At 47.1% G+C, this 24,348-nt stretch overlaps 1 protein-coding gene across 1 annotated transcript in view; it reads right to left on the reverse strand.

Moving 5' to 3' along the window:
* Positions 1-24,348, reverse strand: part of LOC307071072 (microtubule-associated serine/threonine-protein kinase 1-like) — a 62,831-nt gene that overhangs the window by 25,894 nt on the left and 12,589 nt on the right. Inside the window, 7 exon segments of the mRNA XM_079729941.1 lie at positions 1,751-1,852; positions 2,742-2,951; positions 4,562-4,637; positions 7,102-7,262; positions 11,500-11,572; positions 11,943-12,018; positions 12,756-12,844. Coding sequence (XP_079586067.1) covers positions 1,751-1,852; positions 2,742-2,951; positions 4,562-4,637; positions 7,102-7,262; positions 11,500-11,572; positions 11,943-12,018; positions 12,756-12,844 — 787 coding nt within the window.

The following is a 24,348-nucleotide window of genomic DNA, read 5'->3' on the forward strand; positions in this document are numbered from 1 at the left end:
AGGTCCTGTTTCAGCCGGTGGGTGGAGGCGAGGGGAATGACATTTTGATCAGAAATAAGAGCACAGGGCAGCAAGGGTCACCAGAGCTCTTGTGTATACCCTGCCCTCGGTCGGCCAGGGAGAGAGAGAGGAGACATGGGGGATGGAGAGAGAGAGAGAGAGAGAGAAAATGGAGGGAGGATGGAGCAAATGGATAGAGACGGCCAGAGAAAAAATACGGGGCAATTGCTATAATCTCCTCACTATAATATCCTTCTGTCTACCGGTCGGAGACATTTCCACCATTTCAGAGTGTGGGACTGACATGAATGCTAAATAAACTTGTGCAGACATTGTGCCTGGGCATGTATGTGTGTCCACGGGAAGGTGCATGGGTCATTTGTTATTTGTGCGCGTGTGTGCGCGTGTGTGTGTGTGTGTGTGTGTGTGTGCGTGCATCTGTGTGTGTGTGTGTGTGTGTTTGTGTGCTCTTCCTCCGCCCTCTTCCTCCTCCCCTCTAAACAATCTGCCACACAGATCTCAAGTCCACATCCTGAACGACCCTATCGACCGCTTCCGACGGTTGCCGTGACAACGGAAAGATGAGCCTTAAGGGCAGGGGCGGCGCCGGGCCGGTCGAGGCACGCAGGAGGGGGCGATCCGTTCGGTGAGGGTGAACCCAGGTGTCAGGCCCCGCCCCCTGCATGTGCCGAGCAGCCAATCGCGGCTCAGGAATTTCGGCGAGTTAATGTACGTCTGCATCAGCGGCGCAAGGACAAAGACATCCGTCTGGTTCTGACCAATGGGATGCCTTCCCTGGGAGGCAGAGTGGCCTGGCGGTGTGGGTGTGGAGTGGAGGAGACGTTGCCACTAAGAGCCCCAGGCTGTCGGCCGGGGGGGTTCTGTTGAAGGATGGCTTGTTGAGCTGACCTAGTGGGTTTCTGTGTGTGTGTGGGTGTGTGTGTGTGTGCGTACAAAAGTTTAAAAATAAGAAGAAAAAGATTAATGTATGGATTTTGCCTGTGGCTGTCTATATATATATACATATATATATATAGACAGTCACATATATATATATATAGACAGCCACAGGCGAAAAACAAATCCAGACAGAAACAGTGTACTTATGCAGGGTAGGTTGGTGTTAATGAAGGCGGGGCTAATCCTTCCCAAGGACGGGCCTATGGCTGCCTGGAGCCAGACTGAGGCAGGGCACAAATTATATAGAAACCGTGGGAACATACACGCTCATTGCTTCTCTAAATTGATGAACTACGAGCAATGAGGTAGTGAGTACTAAAAGAGTGCTAGATCTAACATAGGCTTGAGACCACCACTCCTGAGACCACCACCACTTCTGATGTGTGTGTGTACGTGGCTGATCGTCATGACGCTGATGACTGCGTCCGTGGTGACCTGGCGTAGGGGCATGCTGTCAGAGCTCTGAAGGCATCATGTTGGGCATGGACATCAGCTGATCCACACTTTCACTTAACCTGAGCATGAACATCAACTGATCCACACTAAAACTTAACGTGAGAAGAGAAGTCAAATCAGTGTAGCTTTAAGCTATATTCACCCGAACAGTGCAGACAGACGTACAGACACAAACAGACAGACCGACCGACAGAAAGACAGACGCGGACAGACAGAAAGACAGGCGGATATAGTGAAGGACAGACAGACACGAACAGACAGGCAGAAAGACAGCCAGACGGACGGAGAGGCAGACAGACAGACAGACAGAAGTAGTGATGGATGGGAAACTCACCAGGCACTCCAGAAGTCTGGCTGGGCGAGAGATGATGATGAAGAGCTTCTTTACCAGCTCTGTGACGAAGGTGAGCTCTGAGTTCTCCGAGCGCTCATAAGCCTGGGAGGGGGGGAGACAGCAAGAGGAAGAAAGGGGGTGAAGAAGAGCGTTAATCACTTAACAACATGAAACCTTTCACTTGATTTTCTCACAATCAATGTTGGGGAAAAGAATACACATCCATCCTTTTTTTAAATCGTGTCCGGAGGAATTGCATCGTGTTGTTTTCTGCTTGACACCAACAGGTCGTCGTGAGTGTTTTGCTGTCGTTGTGAACCAGTCATCAATTCACCGCTCACTCAGTCAAGGTGACACTACCTCAACCCCCCTCCCCCACACCACCTCCTCTGCATGCCTTCGACCACCTTCCTTCACTCCTGTCCTGTCTAACTCCTCTAACAGTAACCAGCAGCGATAAAAATTCATGAATTGTTGATGTCTAGACGAGGAGATAATAAACATATTAAATAGAAACATATCAACCTTGTCTGGAGCTACATTCGAATGAAATATCCACACATTAATTGTGAATGAATAATGACGGTACGATGATGAATGTACCCATTAAATACCAAATAAAGATAAAAGCCTGGCAGCTAACAAACAAGTAAATGGGCCCTGACCTGAATCTAGCTAGCCTACAGCTGCGGAAATGTTTATTCAGGAATGGTTTGAGTGCTAACTGTGTTAGAGTCGAATCACACCGTGTACGACATGACATGCCAGTGAAAGGATGCCAGTGAAAGTACAGCGTAGGCAAAGAATGGAATTGGTCGAGTGTTTAAAGCGCCGTATCTGTGTGTATTATTTTAGGAACAGCGAACATAAAGAAAATTTAAATATTGGTGATAAATATTAAGCAGGTCTTTTTGGCAGCAGTTTGAACAGACTACACAGACAAAGATCCACATGGGATGAGGACACGATGTGCCCCCCGCCCCCTCCTCACGTCATGCAGCAGCTTCTCCAGGTTCTCCTGGAGCTCGCAGAAGTAGACGGTGGTTATGAGGCCCTCGCGAGATTTGGTCAGGCAGTCCCTGGACAGCTCTGCGATCTGGTGGTGGATGAAGCTGAGGACCCCGTCGGCCAGCGGCAGCACGCTCTCGGGGGAGTAGCTGTGGATGAACTCAGCCAGACGCTCCTCCATCTGGGCCGTGGCCTGGAGAGTCCGTCACATGGGGTTAGAGCGGTAGAGGAACACGTGTGATCCACCATCACATGGGGCTAGCTAGCACAGCACGCTCAAACAACATACATGGGCTTCACATAGAATCTCAGCAAGGGGTAACAGTCAGGTGAATTGTGAGGAATCCTTTTTGGATTTATTTTTAGGTTATAAAAAACATTATAAATAGAAAATATAATATATAAATTATAAAAAATAAAATACATTTTTAGAATTGTATATAATAATATATATATTTAATATAATATATAATAAATAAAACAAATGTAATATTAGCAAAAAAATAAAATAATCAGCCCAAACAACTAACACTTCAAGAAAGTCACAGGATCTGCACAAATCAAAAGGTTATTCCACTTTCTGCTTCACTTTAGGCATGGGCCATAGTTTGTGGCTTTGCAGCCACAACATGGCAAGTGATTTAAGATCCTACCAGAACTGGTCGAATAACCATTGCAAACGTTTGGTTCCATCAGAGATGGCCATGAGGATCAAGTGTCTAGTAATAAGGAGTCACTGCTTTCATCTTTCTATTATCTAAGCAAATTTGACTTCTCCCATTCGCAGTTTAAAAGCAATTCGATTTTTTGTATGTATACATAAGCGGGAGGGACAGACTAATATTCAATTGGACTTCTGTCTGGCTCCTTACAACCTGATGCATTTAATATTGTCCAAGGGACACAAATAGGTCCCTTGGACACTATTAAATGGTCCTTTAATGGTCCATAGGTCCTTTAATCGACTCCTGCTGGCCTAATGAGGGTCTATAGATCAGGGTGCATAATAACACCACGTTTAGTCCCATGACGCTTCGAGCCATGAATGACTTTCTGTAACATCACCAGGACATTTCTCCCATAATCCAGCAGTGATGAACTGCCGTTTGGATGTAGGATCAGGCACATTTTGACTATGAACTTCCGGTCACCCCTGTTGTGACTGGCTTAGGGAATACAGAAGCTTTGATCCACGAATGGGCTTCAACTGTTACTGTGGTTCCTGGTTAGTTCCTGGTCGCGGATAATACGGATTATAATATACGTTTTGGAATGGCACAATACACATAATATTCCAGCTGGAATATATGCAGTCACTGTGTAGGGATTTCGTGGGTTTGTTAACATTCATTGCCAGTCTGTTGTTTAATCACTGTGATAGGGGCGTTATTATCTAACTACAATACAATGCAACATAATAGAAAGGTGACATTCCAGCCATTAGCATCCAGAGTTTCCTCTTGGTGTGCCCTCTCCCTGATAGCGTTATCGCTACTGTCACTCGCAGCTGTTAATCTTGTTTGGATTTTTATCAGATGTCACATCTGGGGAGCTTATCATGGAAGGGCAAACTGCCTAGGTGGAACTTGAACTGCTTTGCTGTGTTAGCAGTAGATTCTGTGTGTGTGTGTGTGTGCGCACGTGTCAATATATGCATTTGTGCGCATTTATGTGTGTGTTTGTGTGCACGTGTAAACCTGTGCATTTTTTGCATTTTTATGTGTGTGTATGTGTGTTTGTGTGTGTGTGTGCCTTTTTTTGTGTGTACCGTCGTGTGTGTGTGCGTGTGTTCAAAGGACTGACCTTCGGGAAGCGCTCCTTGTAGACATGGTTCATCATCACTATTTCATTGTCATAGCAGGACGGCGATCGCCCCGGGCTAGAGACATGGACAGACACAGAGAGAGAGAGATAGAGAGAGAGAGAGAGAGAGAGAGAGAGAGAGAGGTAAAGAGAAGGGGGGACGGAAAGAGAGGGAAAGATAGGGAAAGAGAGAGTGAGAGAGAGAGAGAGAGAGAGGGAGGGAGAGAGAGAGAGAGAGAGAGAGAGGGAGAGAGAGAGAGAGAGAGGTTGAGAAAGAATGAACACAATACATTTGATATCAGGGAAAAATAAATAAATGTAAAGTCACACAAAGACAGAGTGAGAGAGCAGAGCAGGGATGCATTTTTTAGCTCGACGTGAGGGGATAATTCACAGTGCCCCCAGCATGTGTGTGTTGTGTCTGTGCGTTATGCTAATGGCACAATCACACATTCAGCGTCACCCGTCTCACTAATGGACCCACTGGCGGTTGAGCCCCACACCAGCCGCACTCCTCCATCAACAGTGTGGGAGACACACACACCAACACACACACACACACACACACACACACACACACACACACACACACACACACACACACCAACAGACACTTCTGCACTTGAGTTCCAGCCACAAAAGGGAATTATTTTCGGTTCCCCTGGCCAACACATTAAAGGATAGGCAGTCGTTTTGGTATATGCCCGATGGTGAACGGTGCTGGTGTACAGTGTTTAGTCCTCAGCAGATTAACAACACATTATGTATGCATTAGTATGTACGTGTTAGTATGAGAAACGTCAAGGGATCTCAACCAGGGCTCTGCCAAATGCTTAAAGAGCGCATATTAAAAAGGAGCATTTAACACGGAACGCATTGTCTGGAATATATACTGGAATATTTTCATGAATATTTACAACACTAAACAACAGCTTATAAATGTGCAGAATTACATCAACAATGTACAACTTTTAATTTACAAGGCAGCTTGCTCCCTCTTGGGGGGGGGGGAACAGTTTGGGGGACCCCCAGATTTCATAAAAGAGGAACTATTCTCTGAGCAGTGTCTCCTAATGAGGGGGCGGGCCGGGGTACTGTACCAGGAGGAGAGGCTGTGATTGGCTGTGTCATAGCCCATGGTCATAGCCCACTTCAGCAGGAACACACTCTGGGGACCCCCCAAATCACTACAGATTGGGGGTCATACTACAGCAGTGTACGCCCTCATAAAGCCCTATGGCTTGTGTATGAGGCTGTCCGGTAGGACGCTGGGCTAAAGCAGACTCACCCACCAAGTTCAGGTGTGTTGTTTACTACGTTCACTAGTGGGTCATTTAGCAGATGCTCTTATTCAAAGAAGGCCTGAAAGGGATTTGGTTTAGATCCCAGTCCTAAGGGAGGGGTGTGGGTCAGGCCCTCTTGCTCTTGAAGGCCTACAGGTAGACTCAGGAAGGTGGGGGTGGATCCCAGAACCTTCGGGGGACTAAAGAAATGGAAACATACATCACACATCACTGGGGGAGCCACCAGCGGTATTTTACGATCCTAAATTCCCTGCCCCAATTAGTTGAAAGGTTGCACAGGTGCAAAGATTTGCAGTGTTTTGGACGGAAAAGAGATATGGTGGGGTCTTTTTTCACACATAAACACAACAAAAGCAATCGATACACACCATTAAAACAAGAGAACAAAGCCCAAAGGAATTAGCCTGGCTCCGCCCGCCTAAGTACTTCCGCTCAATTTCAATTTCCCTTCAGTACTACGTCTGGGTCTGCAGTATGTTAGTGGGTTTTCTCCGTCCAAATTTTCTGCGTCCAATCAGCGAACAGATGGAGTGGCTGAGAACAATGACGTTAAAGTCAGCTCTCGTTGACGGACATCTTCACCCACGGTGTTTGGTTTGTTTACAGCCTGCGTGCAACGTGATTCCCGGCCAAACGTTAGCGATTGGTTATGGCAGATCCAGAGTGGCACTGGGCAGATCCAATAGTTTTAAACTTCAACAGACACCCGCCTTCAAGTGACTTAACGTTTGTCAATTGAGTAGGTCCAGACTCTCTGTGCAAATGAAATGAAGTACGAGAGTCTGGTAGGACCAGGCTACAAAGGAATAGGTATGTCGTGCACAAACTATCTCACCACTAGGACTAGTGAACTGGACTGCTCCCTTTCTCACCCCTTTCTAGTTCACCATTAATTTCACCACTGGGACTAGTGACTTTCTAGTTCACACTAAGACACTAAAATTCATTAGTCACCATCATCATCGTCATCATTATCATCATCATCCCCATAACCACCCTCATCTTCACCACAATCATCGTCGTCATCATCATCATCAATATCACCATCATCATCAGCAAAAACACCATCATCATCATCAGCATCACCACATCCAACACCTTCACCAACACCACCACCACCACCCTAATCTTCATCATCGTCATTTATCAGCACCACCACCTCCACCATCATCATCACCATCATCATCCTCATTCGTCATTATAGCTATGATCGAGGCGTTATGAGGGTCAGCTGACCTGAGGCTGCGGGAGCGCGGGCGGACGTTGGGGGACCGCCGCCCGCCGTCGTCGTCGGTGATGCTCTCCGTGCTGCCGAAGTGCTTGGACAGGAAGTGGAGTTCGTCCATGGTGGGCTGGTAGGGCAGCTGGTGCAGTCGCTCCTGGGATGAGCTGGACGACTGGGAGAGAGAAAGGGGTAGAGAGAGCAAGAGCAAGAGCGAGAGAGAGAGCGAGAGAGAGAAAGAGAGAGCATGAGAGAGAGAGAGAGGGAGAGAGAGAGAGAAAGAGAGAGAGAGAGAGAGAGAGAGAGGGAGAGAGAGGGAGATAAAAGAAAAAGGCCATGAGGTGAGGTAAAGTCATGTCTGAACAGCGCTTCATCAACAGGCTTCCACAAAGCGAGAGAGAGAGAGAGAGAAAGAGAGAGATAGAGAGCGATAGAAAGAGAGAGAGAGGGAGAGATTGGAGAGAGGGCGAGAGAGCGAGAGTATGAGAGAGAGAGAGAGAGAGAGAGAGAGAGAGAGAGAGAGATAGAGGGAGATAAAAGAAATAAGCCATGAGGTAAAGTGAGGTAAAGTCATGTTTGAACAGCGCTTCATCAACAGGCTTCCACAAAGTGAGAGAGAGAGAGCGAAAGAGAGAGAGAGATAGAGAGATAGAAAGAGAGAGAGAGGGAGAGATTGGAGAAAAAGGGCGAGAGAGAGCGAGAAAGAGAATGAGAGAGAGAGAGCAAGAGCGAGAGTACGAGAGAGAGAGAGAGAGAGAGAGAGAGGGAGATAAAAGAAATAAGCCATGAGGTAAAGTGAGGTAAAGTCATGTCTGAACAGCGCTTCATCAACAGGCTTCCACAAAGCATTGGCAAAGCCTTTATTAAAAACAGAAGACCTTGTAAACAAGTGAGTCACAGGAATTTAACGGCATATGATGACCCCCCCCCCCCCCATCCCCGTGGCCGCAAACAGCCTGCTCTCCATCCCGGCCCTCACTCACTGACTGCTCAGCACTCAGGTGGCCCGGCAATGTATTCATTGCCATGATGTGACCAGACACCCGAAGAGAGTGAGAGAGAGAGAGAACGGGAGGGCTGGAGTGAGACCTGCTGGGAGGGTATAAGTGCTGAGCCACTGGCCGGTCAATACCAGCGCTCCCTCTCTCCTTTCCAGCCTAGCAGGAAACCCCGGAGCCGGATCAATGGACGGCTTAATGAACACACCCCCCTGTGGGACCGGAGTGGCCTCGGCATAGATCTGTGCAGTCAGACCGCGTGCTCAGGACCCCTCGGTCCCCTAACATTCATGGGCCCCTGCTTCACTCGACGCTGGCTCAGGGACCTTCGTTCGTCCCTGCTCTGGGAGAACTTTTTAATGACAAATTATTGATAGAAGCCTTCAATTTCAGACTTTAAACTGTTGTGTTTTACATCAGGAGGAACGCTCCCTGATTATATTGAAAGGCTCGGATGACCTTGCCGCTTCTGACAGAAAAAACTGATAAACAACTATGGCAATGTCCCCTATCCACAACACAACCATTGCTGTAGCTCAACCGATTGATGGTTTCTCCTGCAGAATAGCCTGCTGGCTTCAAAAGAGCTCCGCTTCCCTCCACTGAGACGACCCGGAGCTCGTGGTAGATCATCAGATGTCATCCTGCCTGACTTATCGGCGGAGATTAGGCACGTGAAACCAGCCGACCCTCCAGCAACCTATTTCTGATCGCACCAGCGTCACTGGGATCATGCCCAGGGCATTTCAATCCCCCCTCTTTAGAAGCACAGGGTGCGGTGGAGGGCGAGGGCGTCTGATAGTCACATCAGGTGAAAACCGGTGTGCCCCAAGGCATTATTCTCAGCCCTCTCCTGTTCTTCCCCAACACATCCTGTCCCCTTTTTTCAATCCCAAAAGACAACATAGGCCCAGCACGTATTCTGGCACTGCCTTGATGAAAGTGGTCACAACACATAACTCTAAATAAGTTATGAGATGCACTAAACACTAAACATGCACCAGCCCACCCATCCACCAATAACTTATCCAGTTTAGAAACCCCCTTGTAATTGCTTCTAATTGCATACAATTGTTATTGTTGGTTTGACTGTTCTCAACCAATGTATGGTTAATTGAACATGTGTCTTCCACAGGGAAATCCCTTTAAGGGAACTTGTTTAATTGTCAAGTGTGTTAAGAACTTCAAAGCAAGTGGGAGGTTAATTAAAGAGCCGTAGTGAGGTGGAGAGTTATTGGAGATGAGAAGTGTGTCATGTTGGCGTGAGTCAACGTGGACATGCAGTTTCTACTCCGCTTTCCATACTGAGTTATTTTCAGAAAGCATACACTATTTTCATCTTCTGGGTTTTCCGTCTGTAAACCTCCCTCTCTAATTGAACAAACACTCTCCACCACCTTTTGTTTCAGCCTACACCCCCAATCCCCCCGCCCCCCAAAACACATACACACACATGCAGCCCTTTCTTCCTGCTTCTCGGCATCAGAGCAGCGAGAGAACTCTGTGCCTCGCTTCCTGAGAGCCTAACGATGCGTAGACGAGACAAGCGGAACCCAGGGACCCGACGAAGCACCAATGCAGAGATGGAACGGCAGACAGGAGATCGAGGTGAGGAGAGGATGAGAATAAAGGACTACTGGCAGCCAGCGACAACATAAGAAATACATCAATTGCTGCTGGGCGAGATACATGCTAACTATCATCATATTTTACATTACACTCTTCTTGATTATTGACATTAGAGCTGAATCTTTACTATTCTGTTTCTGTTGTTATCATAGTTGGTTTCCCTCAACTAGAGCAGTGTTATTACATCGGCTGCTTGCATGGATTGCTAGCGGGAAAGGAAGGCATATTGCGGGGATAATAGAAGGTGGGAGTAGATGAGAGGAGAGGAGAGAAGAGGAGAGGATAGAAAAGGATAGGATGGTAGGGGGAGGATGAGAGAAGAGAGGAGAGAAGAGGAGAGGAGATGAGGGTACGGGAGGATGAGAGAAGAGGAGGGGAGAGGAGAGGAGAGGAGGGGGAGGATGAGAGAAGGGAGGAGAGGAGAGGTGATAATAGGAGGGTAAGGGGAGGATAAGAGAGGAAAAAGGAGGAGAGGAGGGGAAAGGAGAGGAAGGGAGGGGAAAGAAGAGGAGGGGATGGGAGAGGAAAGGATAGGAGAGGAGAGCCGAGGAGGGGATGGGAGAGGAAAGGAGAGGAGTTGTGAGGGGAGAAGAGGGTAGAGAGGGGATGGGAGGGGAGAAAAGAGAGGAAAGGAGAGGCAAGGAGGGGATGAGAGAGGAGAGGAGAGACAGCGCAGCAGAGAAGAGAAGAGGGCAGCAGATAATACCGTTCAATAGGGCACGACATTGTATTTGGGTGAACAGCGCTCCACATATTCCAAGCCCATTTCTCAAAATAACTTTTCCAAAACGTCCATGGCCAGTGTTCTTCTCCTTGACACGTGTCAGTCCTAAAATGCATATTTCTTCCCAGAAAGCACTGCCTTCCCAGCGACCACAAAGGGTCCCTGACATCCTCCCACATAGTTACACTTTATCCTGGTTCCACCATTTCTATTGGAGCACTCGACTCCTCCTCATCTGCTCTCACTCCCTGATCCTCTCAAGCTCTCCTCATTTGATCTAGACTCTTCACCAGATATTTCTCCTGGTTCCCTGCCCCTTTCAATTTGCCCTGCCGGCTGAAACACAGAAGGACAGGTCATGTTGTCCCTGCATCTTTGAGGAAAAAAGTCAGCTGCAGAGAAATCACGTTCAGAATATCTTAGCAACCAATTGGTTATTTTTAGCTTTGTGTTATGTGTTTGTGTTATGTGTCAGCGTGTGTGTGTTTCTGTGTTTGTTATGTGTGAATGTGTGTGTGTGAGCGTGTTGTGTGTGTGTATGTATGTGTGCGCATAGCATATATTAGCAATTTACATGCGCATGTGCTAACTGAGCGATCATGCATGCGTGATACGTGCATGTGTGTGTGTCCATGACAATTAGTGGCTAGTGTTGCATGTAATCACTTTAAAGCAGCCTCTAATGTAAGGCTCCACCAAAGGTAGCCCATCAACTTTCACAACATGATTTCCATAGTACACACCATAATTAACATAGTATATTGGGAATCATGCATGGCCAAATATGCTAATCGGCTCTGACTATGTCATATTTATTAATGTGCCAGAAACAACTCTCGCACACAAAAGCAGATAAGCCAGAGAAGATGAAAGTGCACTGCTAATTTAATCTGTATTTTTAATCTTATACGAATAATACTTTATGTATAAAATTGGTCGAAGATCTTGTGAGGCGTTTGTGGGTGTGTGGTTTTGTGCTTTTGGATGTGTGGTTGTGTGTGTGTTTATAGTATGCGTGCATGTGGACGCGGTGGGTATGTGTATGTGGTGTGTGTGTGTACCGTCGAACTGGGTGTGTTGGTTCCATATCCTGAGGAAGGTAAAGAAGCAAGGGACCATCTTCGCCCATCAGCCCTGAAGAAAGAAGGAAAGAAAGGAAAACAAAAGAAGAAAGAAAGAAAGGAAGAAAGAGAGAAAGAAGGAAACAGAGAAACAAAGATAAGAGGGATAGTAACAACAACTGAAGGATAGTTCCACTGTGTGTGTTTATGTGTTCACATGAGACTGTAATATAAGCATATGAATCATGCAAAACAATGGAAATATATGCAATGTGGTGGGTTAATGTATGTGTGCATACGTGTGTGTGCGTGTATGTGTGTGTGCGTGTGTGTGTGCGTGTGTGTGTGTGTGCGTGTGCGTGTGCGTGTGCGTGTGTGTGTGTGTGTGTGTGTGTGTGTAAGTGTGTAAGTGTGTGTGTGTTGTGAAACATATAAAACAAGACCTTCTTGAGGATGCAAAGGAAAAGTGGGCAGGGCCACTAGGCGAGAAATTACGTGGACTGTCCAACGGGCTGCTTCCTGTTAAAGAACACACAAATAGCAAGTAATAAATAGCCCATAATAACTTTCACAATACATCTCTGTGTTAAGCATTTGCTTTTCGATGATGTGGTACATAATTTGGACAAGCAGGTTCTGTTAAATAAGGCGAGCTATCTTTAAAAATAGATCAACATATTACGATGAACCAAATGCTGAAACGGACACATCAATAGCAGCGCTGTTCTCATGGTCCCGCTGCACAGACCTGAATGCGTCATGTGGTTGACTCTACAGAGGCTGTACCACCTGCCCTGACGCGGTTCATCTCCGCCCATGCACTTCCTCCATGCAAATACCGGTTTTGCGTGACGCATCGCCGTCACAGATAAACAAAGTTATCAGCCGATCGATGACTACGCACAGACAAGTTCTTCCTTTAAAAATCCCCATGACACGCCATTCAGAGCGAAGCATTTGACGAGAACATGCGATTGGGGCCAATTGTGAAACAGAGGTGGTTATATCGTTTACATCGTAGTAGGAGGCAATAGCGATAGCGGGTTTGTGTAGAAATAGTAGGTCACACACTTAACAACCCACTTGGCTGATTCCTGTATCTGTGTAAAGCTCACACTATGAGGTAATCTGCCAAGAGCATGGGGCTAGAGCATGTGTCTGCGGTTGTGGAGGAGGTAGAGGCGGCAGAGACTAGAGACATATGGGGCCCCTCAGCGTCGCAGGAGGACAGGCTGCAGGCCCCCGTGTGCAGGTACCTAGGTGTCCAGGCAGCGGAGAGTGCGGCCGGGGGAGAGTCGGGGAGGTACTGGTCAGGATCAGGCTCTTCCGGTTACTGGTCCGGCAACTGGTAACACAAAAAAAACATAAACACATCGATATCTGTCAATGTTTGAAACAATTCGTATCAAGAGCGGAAAGCGGCCATTATGTGTGTGTGTGTGTGTGTGTGTGTGTGTGTGTGTGTGTGTGTGTGTGTGTGTGTGTGTATGTTTGTGTGTCTGTGTTTGTGAATGGTGGATTGAAGGCAGGAAATGGGATCCAGTTCCAAGCAATTCTACAATTCTCTAAAACCAATATGTTTTATTGTTGCTGTTCTTTGTGTGTGTGTGTGTGTGTGTGTGTGTGTGTGAGTGTGTGTGTGTTTGTGTGTTTGTATATTAGTGAGGGAGTGATTTAGTGCCTACGTATGTGCTTGGGTATGCATGTATTTGTGTGTTTTTGTGTGCTTATGCATATTCTTTTCTGTGTGTCTGTGTGTGTACCTGCGCTGATATCTGTGTATATGAGAGAGTATGTGTGTCTATATGAGTGAGAGTGTGGGTGGTTGAGTGACGGTGTGTCAGCCTGCGTAAATGCTTGAGCGTTTGTGTATATGAGGGTGTTAAGGTGTGCATGAGTGAGGGTGGATGTGTATATGAATGAGTGTGCGTGTCCGCGTGTTTAGGTGCATGTGTGTGTGTGTCTGTGTGTGCCTTCTTGTATTTGTGTGTGTGTGTGTGTGTGTGTGTGTGTGTGTGTGTGTGTGTGTGTGTGTGAGTGTGTGTGTATGAGAGTGTTTATATGTGTGTGTGTAATTTCCTCAGCATCACAGCTGTCACAGGAGATAAGAGCTGAAGGCTGATGAGACGAAGAGGCGGAGGCCGCTAGGAAGATAGAAAGGTCTAAGAGGGAAACAGTACGGAGCGCTGTGATTGGCCGAGAGCCTTCCACCGTCAGGTCTAATTCTCCATCGCTGCTATTTATTGCTTTTTAGGACACACTACAGCTCAGACCCAACCTACACACACATACACACACACACATACACACACACCAACACACATACAGACGGACCCGTGATTGCACATGTGCGATTTGACAGTTTGGAAGATGAATAGACCAGATGTTATTTTCACGGGTAGATTGAAGTTTGATTGTCGCTTCTTTCACAAGCGTTTTCGTGTGAGACTTTGAGGATAATACAGTGAGTCAATAGACATGTTGCCCAGCATTTCAGCACACTGTGTGTGTGTGTGTGGGGGGGGGGGGGGGTTATGTGTGTGTGTGTGTGTGTGTGTCTGTGTGTCTGTGTGTGTCTGTGTGTGTTAGTGTGTCTGTGTTTCGTGTTATCCAACACAGTTTTTAAGAATTCCAAGATGCGACACGGTTAGCTAAACAGTGGTGAACAGCTTGCTTCATATTGCATCAGCAAAGACCGCTCTGGAAGACACTAAATAAATCTAGTATCTCTCTCTCTCTCTCTCTCTCCCTCTCTCGCTCTCTCTCTCTCTCCCTCTCTCGCTCTCTCGCTCTCCCATCAACAAACACACTCCAACACAAAAGTACATTTCCATTGCTATCCATATATCTCAACAAAACCTCTTTCATGGTTTTGAAATATTGAAGAGACATGCATTAGTTGACCCCCCCCCCTGCACCAACACAAGTACTTTTTCTTCAATCTGTGCACATTGCTAATTTCTCTTTGTTGCACATTACACAAAGTGTGTTTTAAATGTGTTGGTTATAAGCTTATCATTGATACTTAACTGTGACTCATCATGTGTTATTTCTAAAATAACTAAAGCTTGCCAGTATGATTCAAACAGCTTTTTATTGGGTGTGTGCGGCAATTGCACACACTTTATCAGATTTGGGCGAAAACACCGCTATAATCTCGATGAGGATCAACCAAGAATTCTGGGGAAAATTCTCTGTGTAACAATGCCACATTTGCCATGTCACACACTCCTCTCGTCTCCGCCCCAACCCCCCACTTCCACCTGCTCTCCACACTTGGCCTTATTTATGTGAGCTTTCCCCTCTTTTCAGAACATAACACAATGTATTCTCATCCAGCCCATCTGTGAGTCCCTCACACTTTCCCACAGAGGGACACATCACCAACTGTCTGGTGGAAGGTGGAAGACAGGGGGTTATTGCACTGGTTATCATTGCAGCATCATAACAACACAGCACACACTCGCACACACACACACGACACACACACATACGCACACACTACTCTCAGAGGTAATCCGACAGCGTCCTGTTAGCTTGTCGTCGACAAGACTAGGGGTAGAGACGACAGCATCTGCTGCCGCCATTTACAGAGAAACAAGAGAGACTCAATTCGACGGCAAATCTGTGATCTATGAGCTTGTCTCATGGCAAACTTGGATACGGAGGATTTGTAAATGTCACATTAACTATGTATGCTGCGCGCGTTCTCCAGACAGCAGACCAGGGCTTTAGTTAGCGCTTAGCCTCGGCCCTGTGACGCGTTGAGATGGACGGTTTTGGACCTGGAAAGAGATTAACCCCCTCCTCCCCAAACACACACAAACGCACACACACACACACACACACACACACACACACACACACACACACACACACACACACACACACACACACACAGTGTAGTGCTGAGAGTCTGATGCAAGATGAAGTGATTAGCAACAGGTGATGAGAGATATGCACCCACCAAACATAAAGTCAAGCTGTGTAAGGGTGCGTGTGTGCATGTGTGCATGCATGGGTGTGTGTCATCCGTAAAGTATGAGTGAATACTTGATATGTATGTAACTATCCGTGTGTGTGTATGTGTGTGTCATCTGTAAAGTATGAGTGACATACATGATATATGTATGATAATATTAGTGGGAGTGTGTGTGTGGTAGTGTGTGTTTGTGCACTGGCTGGAGTGTGTGTGTTTGTTATCTGTAAAGTATGAGTGACATACATGATATATGTATGATAATATCTGTGTGAGTGTGTGTGTGGGTCTGTGTGTGTGTGTGTGTGTGAGAGTGTGTGTGTGTGTGTGTGTGTGTGTGTGAGTGTGTGTGTGTGTGTGTGTGTGTGCGTGTGTGTGTGGGAGTGTGTCCTCAGCAAAGTGTGAGTGACAGTTTGAATCACTCCGTCATAGTGATGGTCATGCCTCCTGAGCTCATCCCCCGAGTGTGTTTGGTGTGTGCGTTGGCATGTGTGCGTGCGTGTGCATGTGCATGTGTATTCTTAGGTGGTGAACCATTAATCAAAAGTGGCGGTGGTCATCAATCTTGCGCTGGCACCCGTCTTTTAGAATAAACTGACGCACAATACTCACAACACACAAACACAGCAACACACAAACCCACTGCTAACACATACACACTCTGCTCACACATATACACACACTGCTCACACACAAACAAACAAAGTGTGTGTGCAGTCGTATGAAAGATTGTGTGACTAGACTCATCATAGCAAAGCATTTCCCCCATGCCTCCATAAAGCCTGTGCCGACGGTGAGACGAGGTCTCACCAGCCAGGGAACAGGGGCGTCGGCCCATAGGTCCAGGTCTGGGGAGAAGAGAGAAGTGCTCATCTAATATTCATGAGATTCTCAGACGGGGAGTAATTCCTGGGATCTATAATGCTTTTAACAAAGACGGATGGGTGGAGGAGGAGATGAGAAAGGAAGGGGAGCATAGAAGGTTCCCATGGTAACACACATACATACGGAGAAACTCCTACTGGTTTATTTGATTTGTTGTTTTTTTTGATGTCGTCGGTTTGGTTGCTTGTGCGTTTCGAGACGAGTCATATCATAATATTATTAAGTAATCGGTCCAACAAAAACTACATCATTAAACAGGTGAATCGGGATAACACTGCATGGTTGTGAATGTATTTAAAAGGCAGACATAGAAAGGCTGGCTTCCTGTTCAAGGCAGTGTGCTGAAATGTTAAAGCAGATCCGGTCCATCCTTTGAATATGATCAATACGACATCTCTGAACCCATGCATTGAACATCAAAGGAACAAAGCCCTGGACAGTCAGGGATGAGATACAGCTGTGTGTGTGCGCGTTGTGATTTATACCAAAGTGTGTGTGTTAAAAAACAATGCATATGGGATTCCTTATCCGTGTGAAGCCGTTATGTAATCTGTGCAGCATGCTCTTTTTTGAAGCATGTGTGTGTGTGTGTGTGTGTGTGTGTGTGTGAGTGAGAGAGAGAGAAAGCGTGTGTGTGTGTGTGTGTGTGTGTGTGTGTGCGCGTGTGTGTGCGTGCGTGTGTGTGTGCGCGTGTGCGTGTGTGTGTGTGTGTGTGAGTGAGAGACAGAGAGAAAGAGTGTGTGTGTGAGGGAGTGAGTGAGTGTGTCTATGTGTGAGTGAGATAGAGAGTGTTAGTGAGTGAGAGTGCGAGTATGCTTGCATGCGTAGATATGTGTGTGAGGGAGTGAGTGATTAAGATAGAGAGTGCAAGCGAGCGTGCGTGCATGTATACATGTCTAGTGGTCGTGGTTCCCTTCTCTACAATACGTCTTTTGATGTGGCCTTAGGGAACTTTGATGGCTGCATTCATCAGGTCTTCAGTATCATTAACCTATCATGTCTGTCTAATGTGTGGGAAGGAACCGGGGCACCTGAAGAAGACCCCACGCTCACGGTGAATGGCCTGCGTTCACGGACCCCTGTTGTGACCGACGGCCACTCAGAGTGCGGCACAATTAGCGCCTGGCATTCATCCCTTCACCCACACGCTCAGTCAGACGCTGGCGGCGCCGTCAACCCTTCACAAGTGTGTCAGGAGCAATTATAGGGTTATGTGTTACCTCTGCAGTTTGCTAGGCGGAGCAGGGGATTGAACCAGCCAGACAGCCTGCTGTACCCTCGTCCCCTGCTTCAGGTGTGTGTGTGTGTGTGTGTGTGTGTGTGTGTGTGTGTTTGTGTGTGCATGCGTGTGTGTGCGTGTGTGTTTGAACATTGGTATCTGTGTTTGCATTGGTGTTTGGGTATTCTGTTTGCGCATGTCTGTGCGTAAGTGCAGTTTGTGTGATCAAGGGTTGAATTGATTGTGTTTGTGTGTTTGTATATGTGTGTGGGTATGCTCGTGTGTATGTGTGTGTGTGGGTGAGCGTGTGTGTGGGGTTGTGTATTTGCTTCCGTCTGTGTGTATCCACAGATGAACGTGTGTGGCAGCTACTAAAGGAGTGAATCAATGTTAACCAGCAGTCAAGCGTTGGCTGGAAATGCCTCGATGGCTCTCTATGCACACAGCAGCACAGCGGCACACAACCAACGCACAGCAGCGCAGAGGCACACAACCAACACACAGCAGCAGACAAACAAACGTCTATGAGTCACAGGAGACAGCAGTGAACAATGAATGAGGGAAAAAAGGGAAGACAAAAGACAAGAAATCATGTCAAGGGAATAACTAAAAAGGTAGAGGAAAAACACAACACACAAAAGAAACGCGCACAAACAACAACAAAAACGCCAAACACACATGACAGGCCCTCCCTTCCTCAGACAGTGTTCAGACTTTGATTTCCTCTTGTGTGTTTGAGGTCGTTGTTAATTGTTTCCTTAACGATGTCTGGGGGCGGGAACAGGGTCCATATTGCTGCGAGGCTGCGTTCCGAACACAATGACCTCCAACAGCTGTGACATACATGACCGGAATTATGTGTGTGTGTGTGTGTGTGTGTGTGTGTGTGTGTGCGTGTGCGAGAGTTTGTGTGAGCATGTGTCTTTGCGTGTGTGTGGCCGGGAGCATTACCGGGGGTGATTAAGAATCAGTATGCACGCGTCAGCCTCTGACAGCTTCCTAGTTATGAACTCTCCTGTGCGTATGATGCATTTAACTAAGTGCATTACTGAGCGACTGCTTGAGCATGTTGATGATGAATATAGAGAGCAAAACGGGGCCACCGGGTGTGTGTCTGTGTGTGTGTGTGTGTGTGTGTGTGTGTGTGTGTGTGTGTGTGTGTGTGTGTGTGTGTGTGCTTGTTTATGTGTGTCCCACCCCGGTGTCATCTGACCCTCTTAGTGCTGAGTCACAGAGCACTCCAGCACACCAGCCTCCCAACACCATCGACCCACTGAGGCACACTTCCTGTCACATGACCCACCTGTCATCCCTGACACTCATATAACAGGAGTGCATGTTTACGGCACAGAGGATGTGGCATGGTGTGTCCTGATGAAAACAGTTTCACTCTGCAAATGTGTGTCTGGCGAGTCCCGTCCTTAACTCTCATACCTGTCATAGCAGGGTCGACCAAGGTGTTGGCCACAACATGGGTAGGTACGCAGGTGTTTCATATGTGTGGCAAAGCACGAGCAGTGATCAAGGTTACCTTCCCTAGTTTACTCTGCTACCTGTGCCCTGGTAGATACTAGGAGCAGATCCGTGAGAACCCCCTGTGTCTGTCGTACTGTGAGACTCTGTGAGAAGGGTCTATAGAGGGGAACAGGGATCGAAGGCAAGGGGGAGGGGGGATGCCAGAAGTAATATAAATGCTTCCTCGTGACGTATTGAGAAGATTGAGCTTCCTCATGTTAGTTTAGCACACTACAAACTCAACTATTCATGTTGAATTGTATACAATGATAAGGAGAACGTGAATTACTGAAGACAATGTGTGTGTGTGTGTGTGTGTCCTTGCGCATGCGCCTGTGTGTTCACGCTCGTGCGCGCATGTGTGTGTGTGTGTGTGTGTGTGTGTGCGCGCGTGCATATGTGTTTTTTAGCTGAGAGCCTGTTATTCTGACTGGCAGGCTGGGTGGAGGGTCTGGTGGACCAACAGACAGGAAGTGTGTGCGGGCCTGCATTGGGCGGTTCATCTGCTCCCCCGGGGGTCTCGCCAACAGATGCAGCCAACTGACTGCACCCCTGCATCTGGTCGCTTCCAACATGTATGGAGCATCTCGGCAAGGAGAAAAAGAAATTCAATGGCGTCAGCCCTGCCTGTGTGTGAGTGTGAGTTTGTGTGTGTGTGTGTGTGTGTGTGTGTGGGGTTGTGTGCGCGTGAGTGCGTGCATGCATGTGTGTGCGTCCGCGTGCATATATACGTCTGTGTGCGTGTGCGGGTGCATGCATACATGGTGCGTGAGTGCGTGGCGCATTTGTGTGTGCGTGCGCGCAGGGTGTGAGGCAGCTGGGTGGAGGCTGTTTTGGTTTGTGCTGACACTGCTTGAACAGATCAGTTTCATCGAGTGATTAAACCTTGATAGATAATACTCCATCTATATCTATATATCTATATCTATATAGATATAGATCTATACAGTAGATAAATGAGTGTGCATATGGCAGCCAAATCCTTTCCACCAGATGCCTTGAAGAGAATAACGAGATGAACCCGGCACACGACTGCAGTGCGTCGTTATATTCTAGAACACTCTATTTTGGTCTCTTCTCACCAGTTGAAGGTGTTGAGGTTTGACTTGATGTGAGAACGTATCCTCAGGCGGGAGGACCCAGCTCCATGTTTTGGTAGAACAAAGTGCAAAGACTCACCCGTCTGCTTGTGTTTCTATCTGTCGTGCGTGTTGCTTTGTCGGTTTATTAGTGTGCAGGCTCTCTGTGTGTCTCTCTGTCTGGGGAAACGGGAAGCGACTCGGTCACCTTCTTTCTTTTAAGTTTCCAAAAACAACCGTATATATATATATATATATATATGTTTAAACGGTATGAAAAAAACAACTATAAACATACTATTGGGAGGGACCACCGAAGCCTTTTCCATCAGTGGAACGTGCCCTAGCAGCCGGGGCCTGGTAGGTATTACGTCTGGGTTGGATCAGATTATGCTAATGCATATGGATAAGCCACGGTGATCACAGGCTGCGTCTGTTGGGACCCAGGTAGAAATGCCATCGACGCTTCAAAATGAAGAGCACGAAACATCTGGAGCGGCTGCACCACACCAAGATGGGTGTCACCACGAGACACTTAATCAACGAGATTCGTTTATTATTTTTAAACTGATGAAAGGGTGGAGGGGAGGGGAGCGTTAATGTGTGCTTTCTTTCTTTTGTTTGTCCTGTTTTTCCTGTTGCGTGTTGGTATGTATTTATTGTCAAACAGAAAGTTTGGGCTTTTTAGCAGGAAGGGCGGCCTTCAGGGCAGGACGGCTGAGCCGCCGCCGCCCCTCGGCGTGCGCAAGCACTCCTTCATATTGCTTGTGCCTCCTGGTGGCCGTTAGCCAACCGCTACATCCGAGCCGTTTGTTTTGCAGTCGTCTCAGCGTCAAAAAATAGACAACAAACCCGCCCATGTCCCGATGCCAAGACACTGCTAGAGCCCCAGCCAATAGCAGATGGCGACCGCCACGCGCCACGACAGGACTTGTGCTGCAACACACGACTGTCCATGTGGATACTAGAGCTGGAACAATACTCACATACCCACACTACAGGAGTGTCCATGTTAATACTATGGAACAATACTCACGTATCCACACACTACAGGAGTGTCCATGTTAATACTATGGAACAATACTCACATATCCACACACTAAAGGAGTGTCCATGTTAATACTATTGAACAATACTCACATATCCACACACTAAAGGAATGTCCATGTTAATACTATGGAACAATACTCACATATCCACACTAGAGGAGTGTCTATGTTAATACTAGAGCTTGAACAATACTGACATTCCCACACACTACAGGAGTGTCCATGTTAATACTATGGAACAATACTCAATAAATACACACACTAAAAGAGTGTCCATGGTAATACTATGGAACAATACTGACATATCCACATACTAAAGGAGTGTCCATGCTAATACTATGGAACAATACTTACATATCCACACTAGAGGAGTGTCCATGTTAATACTAGAGCTGGAACAATACTCACATATCCACACATTAAAGATGGGTCCATGTTAATACCATTGAACAATACCCACATATCCACACACCTAAGGAGTGTACATGTGAGTACTAGAGCTGGAACAATACTCACATATCAACACCCTCTGTATGTGTATTGTGTATCTGCTGAACTGTACTTTGTGTATTATGTATCTTCAGAACTGTACTTTGTGTATTATGTATCAGCAGGAGTGTACTTTGTGTATTGTGTATCTGCAGGGATGTACTTTGTGTATTGTGTATCTGCAGGGATGTACTTTGTGTATTACGTATCTGCAGAACTGTACTTTGTGTATTGTGTATCTGCAGAGATGTACTTTGTGTATTACGTATCTGCAGAGATGTACTTTGTGTATTGTGTATCTGCAGAGACGTACTTTGTGTATTACATAAATGCATGCTAACGGCAAACACTACTAAGTAAGTGTAGTCTATTCAGTTTGAGCATAACTTGGAAGGTATGTGGGGAACGACGCATATTAATATTTTACACCTTGGTAAAAGGCAACAGTAAAAGCCGCTGGAGATAATTAGAGAAATGTTAAAAAGGCAGATGTATAGGCAGGGCAGAGAGAGGGAGGGGGGGCTCCTGTTCAGCTCCCAATCTCCGTGTTACAAAAGGTGTCGTTGTGGGGGGATCGTGTTGACCCAGTGGGAAGGGGAACCGAACGAGACCATAATGCTCCCCGTTTCAATGAAGGGGAACGAATTCAACTCACAGAAAGAGAGAGACAGAGAGGGAGAGAGAGGGAGAGAGAGAGAGAGAGAGAGAGAGAGAGAGAGAGAGAGACCGAGACCGAGACAGAGAGAGACAGAAAGGTAGAGAAAGAGTGAGAGAGAGAGAGAGGGAGGGAGAGAGAGACAGAGTGATGGCAGACATTAAGACCACCTGCAGGGAGGGGGGAGGAGGGGGGGGAGGGTGGTAAATATGTTCGGCTGCAGCTGAGAATTTTAGGGAGGAAGTGGTAAATTATGCAGGAGCAACGTGATGTTACGGATGGAGAACCTGCGCTCAGCTCCTACAACTGTTCCCGCACAGCGCGGGGGGGGGGGGGGGGGTGAGATCACAGGGTGCCGGCTCCTTCTGGCTCCAGCCATCACCATGTATTTATCACCCCCCACTCTGCCACCGCCCTCTCATCTTTTACTCCCACACTTTCTTCCTACCGTTCCACATGGACACCGTAGAGGAGACAAGAAGAATGGTAGAGAAACAGGAGGAGGAAGGTAAGGACACAGCAGAGGGGGAGGGAGGGGAAGAGGGAGAGGGAGAGAGAGAGAGAGAGAGAGGGAGAGAGAGAGAGAGAGGGAGAGAGAGAGAGAGAGAGAGGGAGAGAGAGAGAGAGAGAGAGAGAGAGAGAGAGCTAGCCAGCCTAGCCCCACCTCTGAAATGTAGGCCGAGACGGCACCTCAGGCAGAACCTTTCATACGGGCCGACTTGTGTCTCGCTCTCCCCTCCCTCAGTCACTTCAAAAGCTTATGCCCATTTCTGGTTCTCTTTGGCTCTGAGTCGCTTTGGCTCTTTCTCTCCGTCTCCGTCGTTCTCTCCCTCTCTCTCTGTTTCTTATTCTGCTTTACACTCCTCCGTCAGCTCCGCCCATCAGGGGAGAGCTTCAAGTATCAGTCCTCTAATTAACACAACAGAGCGGAGACAGCAAGAGACATTTATATGCACACACACACACACACACACACACACACACACACACATACACACACACACACACACACACAAACACACACACGCGCGCGCACACGCACATGTACAAACACGTACGTACTGACACACACACACACACACATACGAAGACCAAATATACTGAGATAGCAAAAAAGATAGAAAGAGTTCAAAGAGCAGAACTGAACTGAGCCAAACACACACACACAAACCCACACAAGCATGCCCATCCATTGTCCTAACCCTTGATGTTTATAGATATAGATGCAATTAGCGGTGTGATATTACCACACATACAGCTTCAACACACCCACTGACAAAAGGCAAAACACTTCAGAACATTAAACACACTCCCACCTTTTGTTATACACACATACACACACACACACACACACACACACACACACACACACGCACACACAGACACATCAGCAAGTCCCTGCTCGCCCACACACACACACAATGTCAGTCAGTCTCTGAGTTATTCACAAACCAGCACACTTGATTCCCGTATGTATATGGTAGAATGATATTGTAACCATATTGTAACAACCATTTTAAAACTAGCAGCACTGTGTCTCGACCCAGGTGGCACCCACCCACATAGAGTTACCTGGGAATATCCCAGAACATGATCACATGTGCACACTGTGTGTGGATACTCCCTAGCACACCATAGTTGAAGAATCCTATTTTAATGCATGCATACACCAGTCTCCTCTCTAGTAGAGTGAGCACTGAACAGTTTTAAAGATACAGCTGGTATCCCCAATAGGAGCGCTCCGTCAAAATAGGAGATGCTCACAATGTTGTTGATACTACTTCTGAAGAAGGAGATGTTTGCATCAGTGAGGTTGTAATAATGATCAAAAGGCGGTAGAAGCTATAATGGGCGGTGGTACGGTGTGGTGCAAAGGACACCCTGTACATCTTACCACCAACATCTGTTGAGCCAACTTCCCTGTTCAGCTCCCTCCATACCACGCCGATTCAGAAAGACAATGCTATACAGCAAAGCAC

Source organism: Pollachius pollachius (genome assembly GCF_949987615.1).
Source record: "Pollachius pollachius genome assembly, chromosome: 2".
NCBI classification, from domain to species: Eukaryota; Metazoa; Chordata; class Actinopteri; order Gadiformes; family Gadidae; genus Pollachius; species Pollachius pollachius.